The sequence below is a fragment of the Hypomesus nipponensis genome, chromosome 23 (assembly GCF_054491055.1).
Source record: "Hypomesus nipponensis isolate SF chromosome 23, ASM5449105v1, whole genome shotgun sequence".
Classification (NCBI taxonomy): domain Eukaryota; kingdom Metazoa; phylum Chordata; class Actinopteri; order Osmeriformes; family Osmeridae; genus Hypomesus; species Hypomesus nipponensis.
Window position 1 is genome coordinate 23544375 of NC_140383.1, and position 15563 is coordinate 23559937.

General features: G+C 50.7%; 1 protein-coding gene across 2 annotated transcripts; it reads right to left on the minus strand.

Annotated features, from left to right (window-relative positions):
• Positions 1–1638: 1638 nt before the first annotated feature.
• Positions 1639–14691, minus strand: hat1 (histone acetyltransferase 1). Of its 2 annotated transcripts, XM_084689644.1 has the most exons (11): positions 14606–14691; positions 13917–13988; positions 13719–13794; positions 13372–13492; positions 7983–8162; positions 7090–7211; positions 6386–6490; positions 5882–5988; positions 5020–5171; positions 4364–4480; positions 1639–1973 (listed from the first exon to the last, which is right to left on the minus strand). In XM_084689644.1, exons 1-11 carry the CDS (start codon positions 14625–14627, stop codon positions 1806–1808), a joined length of 1242 nt encoding a protein of 413 aa, XP_084545770.1. In that variant the 5' UTR covers positions 14628–14691; the 3' UTR covers positions 1639–1805. The 2 variants fall into 2 exon arrangements, with proteins under 2 accessions (XP_084545770.1, XP_084545771.1); XM_084689645.1 differs by lacking the exon at positions 4364–4480.
• Positions 14692–15563: the final 872 nt, after the last annotated feature.

The following is a 15563-nucleotide window of genomic DNA, read 5'->3' on the forward strand; positions in this document are numbered from 1 at the left end:
AGGGGGTGGTGTCTGGGGGTGATGTTAGGGGGTGGTGTTTGGGGGAGGTGTCTGGGGGTGGTGTTTGGGGGAGGCGTCTGGGGGTGGTGTTTGGGGGATGGTGTCTGGGGATGGTGTTTGGGGGAGGTGTCTGGGGGTGGTGTTTGGGGGAGGCGTCTGGGGGAGGTGTCTGGGAGTGGTATCTGGGGGTGGTGTTTGGGGGAGGTGTTGGGGGTGGTGTTAGGGGGGTGGTGTCTGGGGGAGGTGTCTGGGGATGGTGTCTGGGGGTGGTGTTTGGGGGAGGTGTCTGGGGGGATGGTGTTTGGGGGTGGTGTTTAGGGGTGGTGTCTGGGGGTGGTGTTTGGAGGTGTTGGGGGTGGTGTTTGGGAGTGGTGTTTGTGGTGTCTGGGGATGGTGTCTGGGGGTGGTGTTTGGGGGTGGTGTCTGGGGGTGGTGTTTGTGGGTGGTGTTTGGGGGTGGTGTTTGGGTGAGGTCGACGGGGCAGCAGGATGACTGCGATGTCGCAAACCACCTACGCTGAAGCCCAAACGCTCATTGTCAGTCAGGTCAGCTTCCTGCAGCACTAGTGCAGTAGCTGCTTTAAACGCAGATCATTACATCAAAATACAGTCCCCAATAGAGATGATACCCTGGCGGACATAAGTGGATATAATCAATCTGAATCTGAGCTGGTCAAGTATTTTGAGGTTTTACTTGTCTCAACTGAAGTGGAAAAAAATTGAAAATTAACCTTGTGGCCTTGATTGAGCGACAATGTTCTAAAGTGTGTAGAGATGGCTATTCATCACAGTGATCCATGTAAGTGGGGCTATGCAGTGGCGAAAAGGTTTCAAATTGAAAACCACAACGCTCATTAGCCTAACACTCAACATCAGTGGCAATCAGAAGTTGCATTAACCACAAGAGGGTGCCTGAGGAAAATTACATCTCTAAATTGATTTGACTAAATACAGCAACTGATATTGAATAAATGCATGTTTCAGTCCATCGGAAAATCCACACTCCACCACTGTACTTGAAAACATACAACTAAGTCGGTTTCAACTGTATTTGATAAGGAAAAAATCTTGCTAAATATTGTATCAACGATTATAGCAGAAATAGTTCCACATAATAATGCAACATTCAACATGCAATCACCCAAAAATGTGAATCATATGACAAAGAAGAGACAGCACCAATTTGAGGAATGTACAAAAACATTAATATTTTATTATGAAGTGCTTCAAAACCAACATGTCTTCAAGAAAAAGTGACAACAGGTTTTTCTTGTGTTTTTCTAAGTGGTTTGGGGGGGTCCCTATATCACTATGAAAATGAAGCATTTTCTCTCTGGGCGGATGGTGATCCTATCAGCTGGTCATGATTAGCAATCGCTGAAGCTGAGGCAGTGTGATTGGACACGAGGGACGAGGTGTGTCACGTGACACACGTGACCTCCAAGCTGCAGGTTCATCCTGTACTGTACATCCATCAACATCAGTGGAAGGAACACCAAGGCCTTCTGTTAGCCAATCAGATCCCCAGAAGGCCAGTATGGGGGCAGATAATTCACCTGTTCTCCCCCCTTCCACCCCCCCTCCCCCCCCCCCAAAGAAAACACACCCCAGATTCTACTTTTCAATATCAACACAATACTTTTCAATCAAGATCTTTTAATGATGTCAAACGGCGGAGGGGGGAGGGAGGGTGGAACTCCAGTCCTCACCCACACAGGCCCTCTGTGGATGGGTCTTACCCAGCCTGCTGTGTGGAAGAGAGCCCCAGGCCCCCAGGCCCCCAGGCCCAAGCCCCCAGGCCCGTGATCAGGCCTGCGCTAGCCTCTCGATGACTCTCCTGTACTCCACCAGCAGGTCCTGGTAGCTCTTCTCCAGCTCGTCGTGCTGCAGCTGGGTGTCCATCTGACTGATGTGAGAGGCCAGCTCCTCGGGCCTCAGGCACTTCATCATCTTGGTCAGGTCTCTCTGGTTCTTCTGCAACAGCGGACGGACACACAGGTTTTATTAGACACGCCCTGAAACCCCTCCGGTTCCCCGTCGGATCTGGGCGGTGACAGACGCTGAGTCTGTAAGTGGGGTTCCTCAGTGCGGAGGCCTGCCTGCGTTTCATTAACGTATCCGACTCAGAGGGGGGGGGGGCGAGACAAAGGATTCTGAAATGGGGTCTGCAGGAGTGCTGAAGGGTACTGGACATGGACCAAGATTCCTCCGTCATGTATTCAGGGGCCAGCGCAAATATATGCTAGCGCACACACACACACACTCGGTTCCCTTGTCTCGGGGGACGTGGGAGGTAAGAGAAGCAGGGATGGGTTCTCCCTCCGCAGAGCGGCAGAGCGGAGGGTTCTGCCGTTCACCCAAGCCCCACCTCCTCAGGAGGGACAGCATCTGGACACCAGATCTCCCCTCTGCGTTCCCAAGGAATTCCTACTTCCCTTTTCACCACGGACGGGTTTTTTTCCCTTCCCCTGTCAGATACAGATTTCTTTTCTTTTTTTTGCGAGAAATGTGGTAACACTGCTGACAGCAATCCTGTAATGGTGGCTATGCACAGTTCCAGGCATACACACACACACACACAAAACACAATGGAGAAGTTAGGAGAGGAAGGGGCACGATTAGTATGTAGGCTAACCTGGTGTTATTAAGAAACAAATAGGCCTTACGATTCGTATTAACTACTGAGTAGATCTTGGCGACTTAAAAGGACAACATGCAGACATAATGACAAGCGCAGCTGGAATAAAAGGCAATCTTAAAAGGATTTCTCACAAAGCTTTGGTGGAACAGTACAATTTGTTGGGTGAAACTTGAAAAGCACAACTACGTCCCAGCAATCCAACTCGGAGGAGAGCATCTTCTGCGACTAACAGCTTGCATTGTGTTCCGCTAGCAAGAACGTAAATTACTTTCCCCAATCACATGCAAATCCTGTATAATGACACTTGGCTGAAAAGAGCTGGATAGTGGGGTAGCTAGTCTGGACACCTACCCAGTCCCATTGTGTGTCCTATAATGAGGCCTTCTATCAATTTCCACGAGGAATAATCTCCCTCATTATTCTTCGAGGCAACATGTGAAAGTGCAAAATACGTCGTTATAAGCTGCCAAAACCGGAAGACCCATGTTGGGAATTTGGCCCCCCTACTGTACACAGCTTCATGAACATGTTTACTACATGTTCATGTACTAAAGACTGGCCGTCCAGCAGAAACGACGTGTTGGTCGTAGTCTAGACGCTGGAGGACGTTAGCGGGTAAGTGCTGAGTGATACACGTGCTGCCCTGCGGCACAAGTTGTTGGAATGAGAGGGCTTGATTGTGCAGCAGGGAGCAGGGAAGAGAGGCCGTGTCTGGGAGCAGGGAAGAGAGGCCGTGTCTGGGAGCAGGGAAGAGAGGCCGTGTCTGGGAGCAGGGAAGAGAGGCCGTGTCTGGGAGCAGGGAAGAGAGGCCGTGTCTGGGAGCAGGGAAGAGAGGCCGTGTCTGGGAGCAGGGAAGAGAGGCCGTGTCTGGGAGCAGGGAAGAGAGGCCGTGCCTGGGAGCAGGGAAGAGAGGCCGTGCCTGGGAGCAGGGAAGAGAGGCCGTGTCTGGGAGCAGGGAAGAGAGGCCGTGTCTGGGAGCAGGGAAGAGAGGCCGTGTCTGGGAGCAGGGAAGAGAGGCCGTGTCTGGGAGCAGGGAAGAGAGGCCGTGTCTGGGAGCAGGGAAGAGAGGCCGTGTCTGGGAGCAGGGAAGAGAGGCCGTGTCTGGGAGCAGGGAAGAGAGGCCGTGCCTGGGAGCAGGGAAGAGAGGCCGTGCCTGGGAGCAGGGAAGAGAGGCCGTGTCTGGGAGCAGGGAAGAGAGGCCGTGTCTGGGAGCAGGGAAGAGAGGCCGTGTCTGGGAGCAGGGAAGAGAGGCCGTGTCTGGGAGCAGGGAAGAGAGGCCGTGTCTGGGAGCAGGGAAGAGAGGCCGTGTCTGGGAGCAGGGAAGAGAGGCCGTGCCTGGGAGCAGGGAAGAGAGGCCGTGCCTGGGAGCAGGGAAGAGAGGCCGTGTCTGGGAGCAGGGAAGAGAGGCCGTGTCTGGGAGCAGGGAAGAGAGGCCGTGTCTGGGAGCAGGGAAGAGAGGCCGTGTCTGGGAGCAGGGAAGAGAGGCCGTGTCTGGGAGCAGGGAAGAGAGGCCGTGTCTGGGAGCAGGGAAGAGAGGCCGTGTCTGGGAGCAGGGAAGAGAGGCCGTGTCTGGGAGCAGGGAAGAGAGGCCGTGTCTGGGAGCAGGGAAGAGAGGCCGTGTCTGGGAGCAGGGAAGAGAGGCCGTGTTTGGGAGCAGGGAAGAGAGGCCGTGTCTGGGCGTCAGGAACCCCTAACGTCTGGCTCTGCCCAGGAGCTACCGTACCTTGTAGGGGCCGAAAAGTCTCTTCTTGACCTCCAGTCGGTAATCTTTGGATTTGGTCTCGTCGCTCATGTCCGTCGCTCTCAGACGCAGAATCTCGTACACTCGCCTTGCGTGCTTCTGTGGCGGCAAACAAAGAGGGGAAAACCCTTTAAAACAACTATTTCAACATTTCTTTTTTTTTTTACAAAACAACAACAACAAAAAACCTTTTGTTTTTAAACATCTGGTTATTTTTTTGGCAAAAATGTTGAGTGCACAGTTAGCGCCGGATGCAGGTGACGTCCACTCCATACAGGAGCTCCAGCTGGAAGCCTTCCTGTAGCAGCCCAGGTCTACAGACGCCTCACAGCCCACCAACGTACAGGAAGTCGGGCTGTGATAATCAGCCCCATGCTACAGGGCCCTGCGATGGAAGCGGCGCCGCCAACGCTAGCTAGCAGTAGGAGAAACCAGAGACCACTCAAGTGACCGCATGGGGTAAGGGGCCACAGTCCTGTCAGATAAAAGACCCGTTCCTCTGAGAAACCACAGGACCGGTGAGTCAGGACTGGATGAGAGCACGGGCCCAAGTACAGGTTTGTCTTGAGGGTCTTCCATGGTAGTGGGCCTCCTGGTGCCGGCTGGTCGTGTTTGGGGAGGGTGGGGAGCGTGCCTACCTTGTTGATCTTGAGCTTGTCGCGGGCCTCCGTCCCCATGTCGTCAGAGAAGCCGAGGGCCAGCTTGTCTGTGGAGAAGGAGGGCAGGGCGTGGCACAGCTTGACCAGGACAAAGTCCCTCAGCGTCACGTAGCTCTCCGAGGGGTCCTCCGCTGGACACGAGCGCCACGGCGTTCCACACACACCGACAGAGAGAGAGAGAGACAGAGAGAGAAAGAGAGCCGTGGAAGGCCAGAGGCTCGTGTTAAAAGGACTATTCTAACAATTCTATAACTAACAATTCTCAAACGCTGCCTATAGATTTAAGCATGAGGAAAAAGCACACAGGGTGTGAAATCCACCAATTTTCTTGACATGAGGAAAAATTCCGGCAATGCCGGGGCGAGGGTAAGCTTGGGTTTGCACGTGGCTAGCACTTCTCTGCTAAAGCGTCTCGAAATTTACATATTTCCAACCTCCACATTTCGATGATTGAGTGGGAAGCTGCAATGAGGGGATTTGAAGACCTCTCTTCAGCTGGACCCATCCCACCATTCAGAGGCCACATTCAGAGGAAAGGCGTTACACAGAAAGGGGTTCCCCTCTGAAAGGGGTGCTGCTTTGGTATTCATTCTATCCTTCTGGGAGAAGTAATTATTTCTGTGTAACTGGTTTCAACAGGTCTCCCAAACCAGACTCTCCAAATAAATGAATTCAGTGCGGCGATTTCACAAAAGATATGCGCAACTTTGGACACTGATGAAGGCATTTGATTTTGTGGGCAGTTTCATTAATTTTGTACTCAAAATAGCAAATGATGTGACATCCAATAGTTTGAATCGACACGTGTTTTGATGCACACTACACACACACACACACACACCTGTGATGTCCTGTACTTTGGGCAGGGTGCAGTAGAACCTGTGCACAGCCTCAAGCAGCTGGGCACCATGACCCTCACCCTGGAACGGAGGCAGGATCAGCATCTGGCTGGATCAGGACCACACACACACACGCACACACACACACGCGAGACGTCACATCTCCAGCGCTCCATGCTAACACCACGTCCTCTGCCATGGGGGGGGGGGGGGGGGGTTCATGAACTGACAACAAATATTAGAAGTCCTCTCACTTCAGAGTGGCAAACGGAACAAATTGTTATCCTGCCATGTCTATCAATACATCAAACAAATGCTCATTTACAAAAGGTCTTCCCCCCCCCCCAGATACTGATCACTTTGGCTTCAATATGAAACAAAATAGGGTTGGATATATAAGCCAGTAATTTGGGATTCCTTTTTAGGACAAGTCGACAGCAATGTATAATTTTCCTCTCCTTTTTGGTACAATAAAATGGATGGGCACGTGCTACCCTAGTAATTACCTGACACGTGGTCTGGTTTTGTCTGGATACACGTAGTAATTATAAACTGTCATGTAGCCAACAGTTGCGAACAGAGTCTCCCCATCCTTATTGTACTTCTCGAATCTGCAGAGAAAACACAAAAGCAAGCAGGTCAATTACAGGCACACTCCCACGCGGCGTCCAGTTTGCCCTCGCCATTCTCCTGGAACCCTCTTTTACCCAGTGTCAGCATGCTGGAACAGAGCGACCCGATTGGTACACCTGCTACAACCTGAATACATTATGCACTTAATTGGAGCACTGCAACTTAAAGGGGAAGAGAGGGGGTGGAGGAGGGATCGAGGCCCTCAAAATCACTTCAGCCCATTTGCCCATTGTGGCGATTAATAGGTGCCAGAGTAAAGAAAACAGAGGCGGAGGCTCTTTTTACTGTTTAGAGACGTCATTCAGTGTTTCAAAAGACAAGAGGATTCAATTCAGCCCTTGCCCCTGAAAGAAGAAAAAAAAGAAAAATGAAAAGGGCTTTGGGCACAAAGGAGACTCTTGCCAGATCAACAATTCTGCTATATTCGAGGGGGGGGGGGGAGGGTGGAATATAATCAAACTGGCTGGGTAATTGGTTGCGAGCGCCTCAAAAAGGGGGCTTTTGTTTTTCGAATGACACAGTAAACGGTGCGTGGAGAGCAGCGTGGGCGGAGGGGGAGGGGGGGGGGGGCACTCACACCAGGAAGAAGTCCCAGCGGTCGTCGTCGGCGTCGATGAAGCTGGCCGTCTCGATGAACCACATGAGGAAGGTCTGCAGGCGCTCGTGGTACTCTCTGAACCCCGGGCTGGTGATGTCTGCCTGGGGGAGGGAGACACGAGGAGGGCAGGGGCTCAGCACACAGCCTGGAAAACACCTCGCCGGGCACTCCTGTTCATCACGTCAATCCAACGTGACGTCAACGTCAATCCACTTCCCAGATTTATTAAGTGTCAGGCTGGTTCCCCAATTTACTACATGTCTGATCGTGTACGACAGCTACTGCCTTGTAGGGTACTGCTGTTGCCATGGTTTCCATACCGCTTCACCTAGCGAGGCTTTGTGCAAAGTACTGCACTCTTTACAGCAGTGAAGTAGGTTAAACAATTCAACTTTTTTTGACTTGAGCGTCGTGCCATGGAACAAACGAAAGCAGCTGATAACCCCTCTGTTGAGATGGGATGGGTGTGGGGTGAGTGGGGGGGGGACGTGCAGACACACAGGGCCCAGGGCGGAACGGGGCCCAGGGCGGAGCGGGGCCCAGGGCGGAGCGGGGCCCAGGGCGGAGCGGGGCCCAGGGCAGAGCGGGGCCCAGGGCAGAGCGGGGCCCAGGGCAGAGCGGGGCCCAGGGAGGAGCGGGGCCCAGGGAGGAGCGGGGCCCAGGGCAGAGCGGGGCCCAGGGCAGAGCTGGGCCCAGGGCAGAGCTGGGCCCAGGGAGGAGCAGGGCCCAGGGAGGAGCGGGGCCCAGGGCGGAGCGGGGCCCAGGGCGGAGCGGGGCCCAGGGCAGAGCGGGGCCCAGGGAGGAGCGGGGCCCAGGGCAGAGCGGGGCCCAGGGAGGAGCGGGGCCCAGGGAGGAGCGGGGCCCAGGTGTACCTTGTGTATCTGGTAGGTGAGGTCCTGGCCTGCCTCCTCGCTGTGGACCGTGTATGTGTGGAGCAGGCTTCCAAAGGGCTTGAAGTTGGCCTCCTTCTCCAGCAGAGACACAAAGTCGTCCGTGTTGCAGGTGAAGCCGGAGGGGATGATGTCACGGATCTTGCCCTCGACGTCGTCAGGCTGCAGGAGGAACCAGACCAGTTGTTATGACAACACCTCACGTTGAGGTTACACCAACTACCAGAGGAACCTACCTGTAGTAAAACGTTTAAGAAGGCAGAATGGAAGAAGGAGAGCCGAAACTAAGATCCACTTGTGTAAAAACATAATAAAGTGTACTAACAGTTACCAAGCCTGGGCAATTAATCACATTTCATTTTCAATTGGAATTTTGTTCTCCAAACAATTATGAATACAAGATAATTGAGATGAAAGTCATCCCAATAACGATCAATCATGGTTGTTGTGTGGATGATGATGGTCATCCCAGGCTGTGGGCATGGGTTGTCGTGACTACATGGCTAGCACTCTGCTATACATGCTGGTAACATACCTGACTACAGGTGTGTCTTTCAAAAGGTGAACGTGTGCTGGTTCACAAACCAACATTTGCCATGTTGTTGCTGTAGGTACTGCTGTGCACTAACATACTGGGAACCTTACAGTGTTTCCCCTAGGATTTATTTATAGCAGTGGGGGCAGGTCTGTCCGACCCCCCCCCCCCTCCCCCTCGGCCGAAATAAAGTTCTAACCCTATATTTTGGAGTAGGTTAATGTAATAGTCTAATAACAAATGTAATATTGCATATTTTATTTTTCCTATTTTCCGTAAAGCAATACAGTTAGGCTACTTAAAGTATGTTCTAAAGGGCAGAAATATGCTGCCATTTAATAATCGACGTAACAACTTATTGTAAATGGTCAGTAGCCTAGCCTATCAAGGTACTCGAAAGCATGTACACTGTCGGCTTCATTTGATCTTGATAAGCTAAGCATTCTGTAGCAAATAATAACAATATACCCACTATTAATTAAAACTACTTCAGCATAATAATGCACCTAAAATACAAACGTGAGCAAGGGCAGCAATCGCTATCGAATCAACAGGCATGCAATTATGCTAGCAGGGGAAGAATACAAACAACGAAAATCACCAGTTAACTTAAATTTTCAATAACTGTAGACTAATACAATAACAGGCTTTAATGAACTGAAAACATAAGTTATACGACTTACAGTTCTCAAGGACGCACACACGCTATCTCAACTGCGCTGTGAACTGCGTGTCCGTGCTATTCTCCGACATGCACTCTAACAATCACAGCTGATAGACGGCCTAAAATGTACAGCCCTATTTATGAGATACCGTGGCGACAAAATCAACATAAAGGAAACACTGCCTTAGCAGTGTAACCTTGATGTGGCGTGGCCCCAGTCTGTCACCAGACTCCAGACCAGCCTCTGTCCTGTTCGACGTCCATCTGACCTGTGGAGCGCCAGCCCTGTCTGACCTGTGGAGCGCCAGCCCTGTCTGACCTGTGGAGCGCCAGCCCTGTCTGACCTGTGGAGCGCCAGCCCTGTCTGACCTGTGGAGCGCCAGCCCTGTCTGACCTGTGGAGCGCCAGCCCTGTCTGACCTGTGGAGCGCCAGCCCTGTCTGACCTGTGGAGCGCCAGCCCTGTCTGACCTGTGGAGCGCCAGCCCTGTCTGACCTGTGGAGCGCCAGCCCTGTCTGACCTGTGGAGCGCCAGCCCTGTCTGACCTGTGGAGCGCCAGCCCTGTCTGACCTGTGGAGCGCCAGCCCTGTCTGACCTGTGGAGCGCCAGCCCTGTCTGACCTGTGGAGCGCCAGCCCTGTCTGACCTGTGGAGCGCCAGCCCTGACTGACCTGTGGAGCGCCAGCCCTGTCTGACCTGTGGAGCGCCAGCCCTGTCTGACCTGTGGAGCGCCAGCCCTGTCTGACCTGTGGAGCGCCAGCCCTGTCTGACCTGTGGAGCGCCAGCCCTGTCTGACCTGTGGAGCGCCAGCCCTGTCTGACCTGTGGAGCGCCAGCCCTGTCTGACCTGTGGAGCGCCAGCCCTGTCTGACCTGTGGAGCACCAGCCCTGTCTGACCTGTGGAGCGCCAGCCCTGACTGACCTGTGGAGCGCCAGCCCTGTCTGACCTGTGGAGCGCCAGCCCTGACAGAGAATCAGCCGGTGAACAACTCAAGCTTCCGCTTAATATGTACTGAAAACATGAACACATAAATCCATTTATTTCTAATTCTACAAACGATCCTTATTTTCTGTCTGATGTCTGACTAGAGGGGAAAACCAGCTCCCATAACTATAATGAGTCAGGCTGTGTGAATACTGATTGGTAAAAAGAAAACCCTTTTAGATAATACACTGAGCTGTTTAACCAGGCTTGTCTGTCCTTTCCCCTCCCCTCCGGTGGAACTGCAAACAGGACATAATAGCACAAGTTTCCATTGTTCTGTCATTAGGCCAAGCCTCGGCCCTGATTGACACTGCACACGAGGAATTAAAGTGGAAGAATACATATTTTTGAGCCACAAAAAGGAAAGCCATTAGGCAATTAAAACTGTCAGCGGAGCAGGAACAGAGCGCCACCCCCCCCCCTCTCCCTTCTTCCAGCCCCTCGGTGAAAGAGCACTTAATTCAATACATGTACTACTTATGTTAAACCATGAATATTTGATGAAGTCGCCACAATAACGTATTCTCGCTTCTCACTGGGCAATAAAATGTAATGAATTGATCTCAACTTAACAAACCTTGGGCATCAATAAAAGGGCTCTCTGCTCTAATCCTGGAAGGGGAACTCAATCAAATGAATTTGCCCCCTCGTTTCAAAGGCCCTGGGGGGACAAAGAGCCCCTCCCCCTGCACCTTTTACTCAGTAGAATGTGTGGTTGGTTCAGCTGTAATGTTTGCATTGTATCCATTTCCACAAGGATTGACATGAGAACACTTTGTATTAACTTGCTAAGCAGCCCTTTCACACCGTTTCCATGCGTGATGGGCATTAGTTCAGTACAGAGACCCTCGCTGCTCCACATTGAAAACAGGGAAATGAAGAAGGCCTGAGCAAAACGCGCTACAAAAGGCTAATACAACACACAGCTAATTCCAGTCCTTTCAGGCATCAGCTAATATCCAACTGGAAGTAATGCACCTGCAGCTGAAGACCTCTTCACCATTGTAATTGTTCAACTGCATTTCTGAGGAATAAGGAGCTTGTGTAAAAGGCCATGGACAAACAAGGCCCATTGTCCGCTGCACTCTCCTGCACACTAGACGCTAAATTGCACAACCCCTTACCATAGAAGCCCTGGTATTGTTCAGATATGACTTAATAAAGTATCTTTAGAACTTTTTGTTTGATATAAATGTTTTATCCCGGGAAAGAATTGTCTATGTGTACCTACCTAATTTGAGGTGGTCAAAATGTTTGTCAGGGAGTACTGAGAAGGAGGCTTAGGGAGCTGGGTGTGAAGGCTACTATCATATCTTTACAAATTCCTAACTTTAACTTTGTTGAGAAATTTTGTAACAAAAACACTCATTTGGAATGACACCTAAACAACCAATATGACATTTAAACAACTAATTCACACTCCTTTAACTTACACCCTTCACCATAACACCCAACAGTGTGTCGCATCCAAGTGAAAATGTGAAAGAAATCAAGAATAATGTACCAAACTGCTCTGTTCACAGGCAATCATTATACTATCTGGCGAGGTTTGGGGCTAAAGGTGGCTGCAGACAAGAGTCTGCTATTAGAATAGCAGCTGCATGCCAAAATCTGGCCTGCCTCTCCCAGCCTGCCTCTCCCAGCCTGCCTCTCCCAGCCTGCCTCTCCCAGCCTGCCTCTCCCAGCCTGCCTCTCCCAGCCTGCCTCTCCCAGCCTGCCTCTCCCAGCCTGCCTCTCCCAGCCTGCCTCTCCCAGCCTGCCTCTCCCAGCCTGCCTCTCCCAGCCTGCCTCTCCCAGCCTGCCTCTCCCAGCCTGCCTCTCCCAGCCTGCCTCTCCCAGCCTGCCTCTCCCAGCCTGCCTCTCCCAGCCTGCCTCTCCCAGCCTGCCTCTCCCAGCCTGCCTCTCCCAGCCTGCCTCTCCCAGCCTGCCTCTCCCAGCCTGCCTCTCCCAGCCTGCCTCTCCCAGCCTGCCTCTCCCAGCCTGCCTCTCCCAGCCTGCCTCTCCCAGCCTGCCTCTCCCAGCCTGCCTCTCCCAGCCTGCCTCTCCCAGCCTGCCTCTCCCAGCCTGCCTCTCCCAGGCTGCCTCTCCCAGGCTGCCTCTCCCAGGCTGCCTCTCGCAGCCTGCCTCTCCCAGCCTGCCTCTCCTTCCTCTCCCCTCTTACCCTCTCCCTCTCTCACCAGCTGCAGGGGCCCAGACCCCGTCAAGCATGCCCCTCACACCCGCTCTTCAGACGCAGCCTGAACTCTGCTGCTCCCTGGCTCTCCACCTTCACAGCAGCTGCACTCAGACCCTTAACGAGGTGTGCACACGGGCCAGGCCTGGGTGTGGGGGGCCACCCCACCAGGCCTGGTGTAGACAGGCAGGCAGGCAGGCAAGCAAGCAGGCAAGCAGGCAGACAGACAGAGACATCTGAATGATGCCACAGCTCTTACATCCAAGCAGTCCCGGTTTAGTTAGGGCGGCTTTATAATATGTTAATTCAACAGATGCTTTTATCCAAAGCGACATTTCAAGCCTGTGACGCCAGAGATCAACTCTTTGCAGTCCACTATTATATCTAATACTATAATAACCCCTAATGCCCTACAAGGCATCATGTATATAGAAGGATTTCAAATCGTCCACAAAAAAAGGCCCTTTGGACCATCCAGAGACGTGCATCTTCATACAAACAGGCTTACAAGAGACCCAACCGGTCCACATTCCATTTCCTGCTGACTCAATCACATCACCACTAAACTCAATGGCTGACCTGGGAGCCTTGAACAAAGCCTTGAAAAGGCCTTCCCCTCTGAGAGGCAGGGCTGGGATTAGGGTCCTAGTACCAGGGCCTACGGTGGGCTGGGATTAGTCTAACAAAACATGGGATCTCTTACACATCTACTCAATAACGGGACCACTCCTGAGGTTCAGACTGAGCCCAGCTCACCCAGAAACACGTCTCAAAGCACAGCAGTGCCTCAGAGGAGGCAGTGCTTCACCTGTATCTAAAGTAGGAGGCTAGGAACCCCCAAGAGAAGACACGAGTCGACGTGTTCAAGTTGACAGAAATACACTCTCACACCACGAAAACACAATCTTGAAGCTTTCAATACGTACAGCAAAATCATCATCTACAGACAGTCAGAGGCACGGGAGCAACTTTTGAAGGACACAAGAAAAACACTGACGCCAACTGTGACACACTTACCTCCACGCAGTCGAACGACTCCGTGACCTTGGAAGAATATTTCACTTTGAAAAGAGTGCTCAGGTTTCCTGCGCTATAGTACAGCTGAATCTGGAGGCCTTTAAATCCGAAAGCCACCTCGCTAAAGAGACAACAACAACAAAAAACACATGGCCAAATATATAGATATGGAAATAAGAACCTTTCACAGACTCAACTGAAACAGCTTGAATAGAGTGGTTGTGAAGTGAGGTATATATTGTAACAGACAGTAAACTGTGTAGTAAAAGTTCCAGTTGATTAGGATGAGCCACACTTGTTTTGACATGCACATTGACATGGCGTTAATGGTTTAGCTCAGTACATACTCATCACCATAAAGCTGGTGGCTGAATTCAGGGTGGAATGTTGTACCCTCATCATCCACATCCTCTGGAAAGCGAACTAGAAGAAAAATACAAAGTTAACTCTGGACTCTTTCTGAACTAAATCGACAATAAATGCGGTCGATAGCATATGCAATGAGCAAACGTTTTTTTCCAGCAAATGTATTTCAAGGTACAAACCCAGCTTCAGGCATATCGCTTCATTGGTGTCACACTTGTACTCCGCCAGTTTCTTTTCCATAGCGTTCATCCCTTCACACACAAAAAATAATAATTCAGCTATTCAAACGTATGTTGGTAATTGACTGGCAAACTTTGCCAATGTAAGTTTACTTCTTGAAGCATCAAGTAGTTGATACTTGTCCAGCTTTGGTCAAGGAAGGGACATATGTCTGACTATCAAGCAGGGCTATCTAGTTGGGTAAAGACCGCTATGGCTTCCATGCATCGCAGCCGATGAACACGCCATCGTTCTGAGCTACGGTGCATTTTGAGACAGAACACGCGATGGCCAGAGCTAGCTACCTAGCCACCTACAACATTCACTAAACAGAGTGTCCGATAAACTAGTAAGATACCAAGTTAACCGGCTCCTTTATGATGGGTAATTACACAGTTATAGTTCATGTGTGTGTTACTATGTATGGTTATCTAATACCGTCGCCAGCTAGCCTTGTGCTGTTGTTGTTGTGGTTTTTAGCAGCTAGCTGGCTAGCTAGGCAGTAAACTAACTACTAGCCTAGATTTTATGTCTGTGACTGACATATACTTTATTCACACATGCAAATGAACAAGTTAACTTTTGAAACAGCAGTGAACTACCGTAACTAAAGACATTGTATTTTAGCTTCTAAGTATTCGTCACATACCCGCCATTTCTGCACACTGCATCTGTGTTGTCACTGACGGCCCGCGAAATCTAAAGCACTTCCGACCCACGTGTTTCCAGGTTGCGTGTGACGTTTACGGAAGAGGTCCGTTGCTTTTCTCATCGAGTTTTTACATCGTTGTCGTTCTATCGTTCCACCAGCCAACAAGAGATTTGCAGTTGTCTTGATTAATATCGCCCCTTCCCCTTAAACACAACATGTTTAAACACTTATACACATTTGAACCAACCTCTGTTATATTTAAATCTATATATATATATTATTATTTTTTGGCTATTGTTATGTGAACATTTTTACAAACGATCAGTGGGCCACAAGATTATTTAATCTAAATAGTTGGTTTGGAAAAGCCTCAACTGCACTGTTTTTGTATCCTTACTTTGAGTTTGCAATTACTGTCAAACAGAATATAGTCAGAAATGCCATCTCCTGTGTGACATTATGAACTTGAAAGTATATAAAATGGCTATGATTACATGTCCTTTATCATCTGGGAACATGCTTACTGGGGACAAAACAAGATCACTGTCACAAATAAGCACTGAGAACCACTCTGACAAACAATATTGACCCTGAAAAGATCCTATTTAGGACAGTCCACCACAGACTTACATGAAGAATTTGAACGTTGAAAATTGTCTTTTGAAAAGTGGATTACCGCTCAGTGATAGCTCAATAAAATAAATGGGCTCTCAGGGGGAGAGTGTCTGAACTACCCACTGAACTGGACTAATGCTGCCATCATCCCTTCCATGGCAATGCTGTCCCCCAGGTGCACCAATGAATGACCCACACAGTCACGTTTAAGCCACTATAATTTGACCCCGAGCCTAGTTTACTACAGAGCACTAGATTAACCTGAAAACAATGCTCCCCAAGTCCTGGGAAAGGGTTCAGGATGGAGACAAAACATGAAGTTTGATCTCTGAACTGGGAG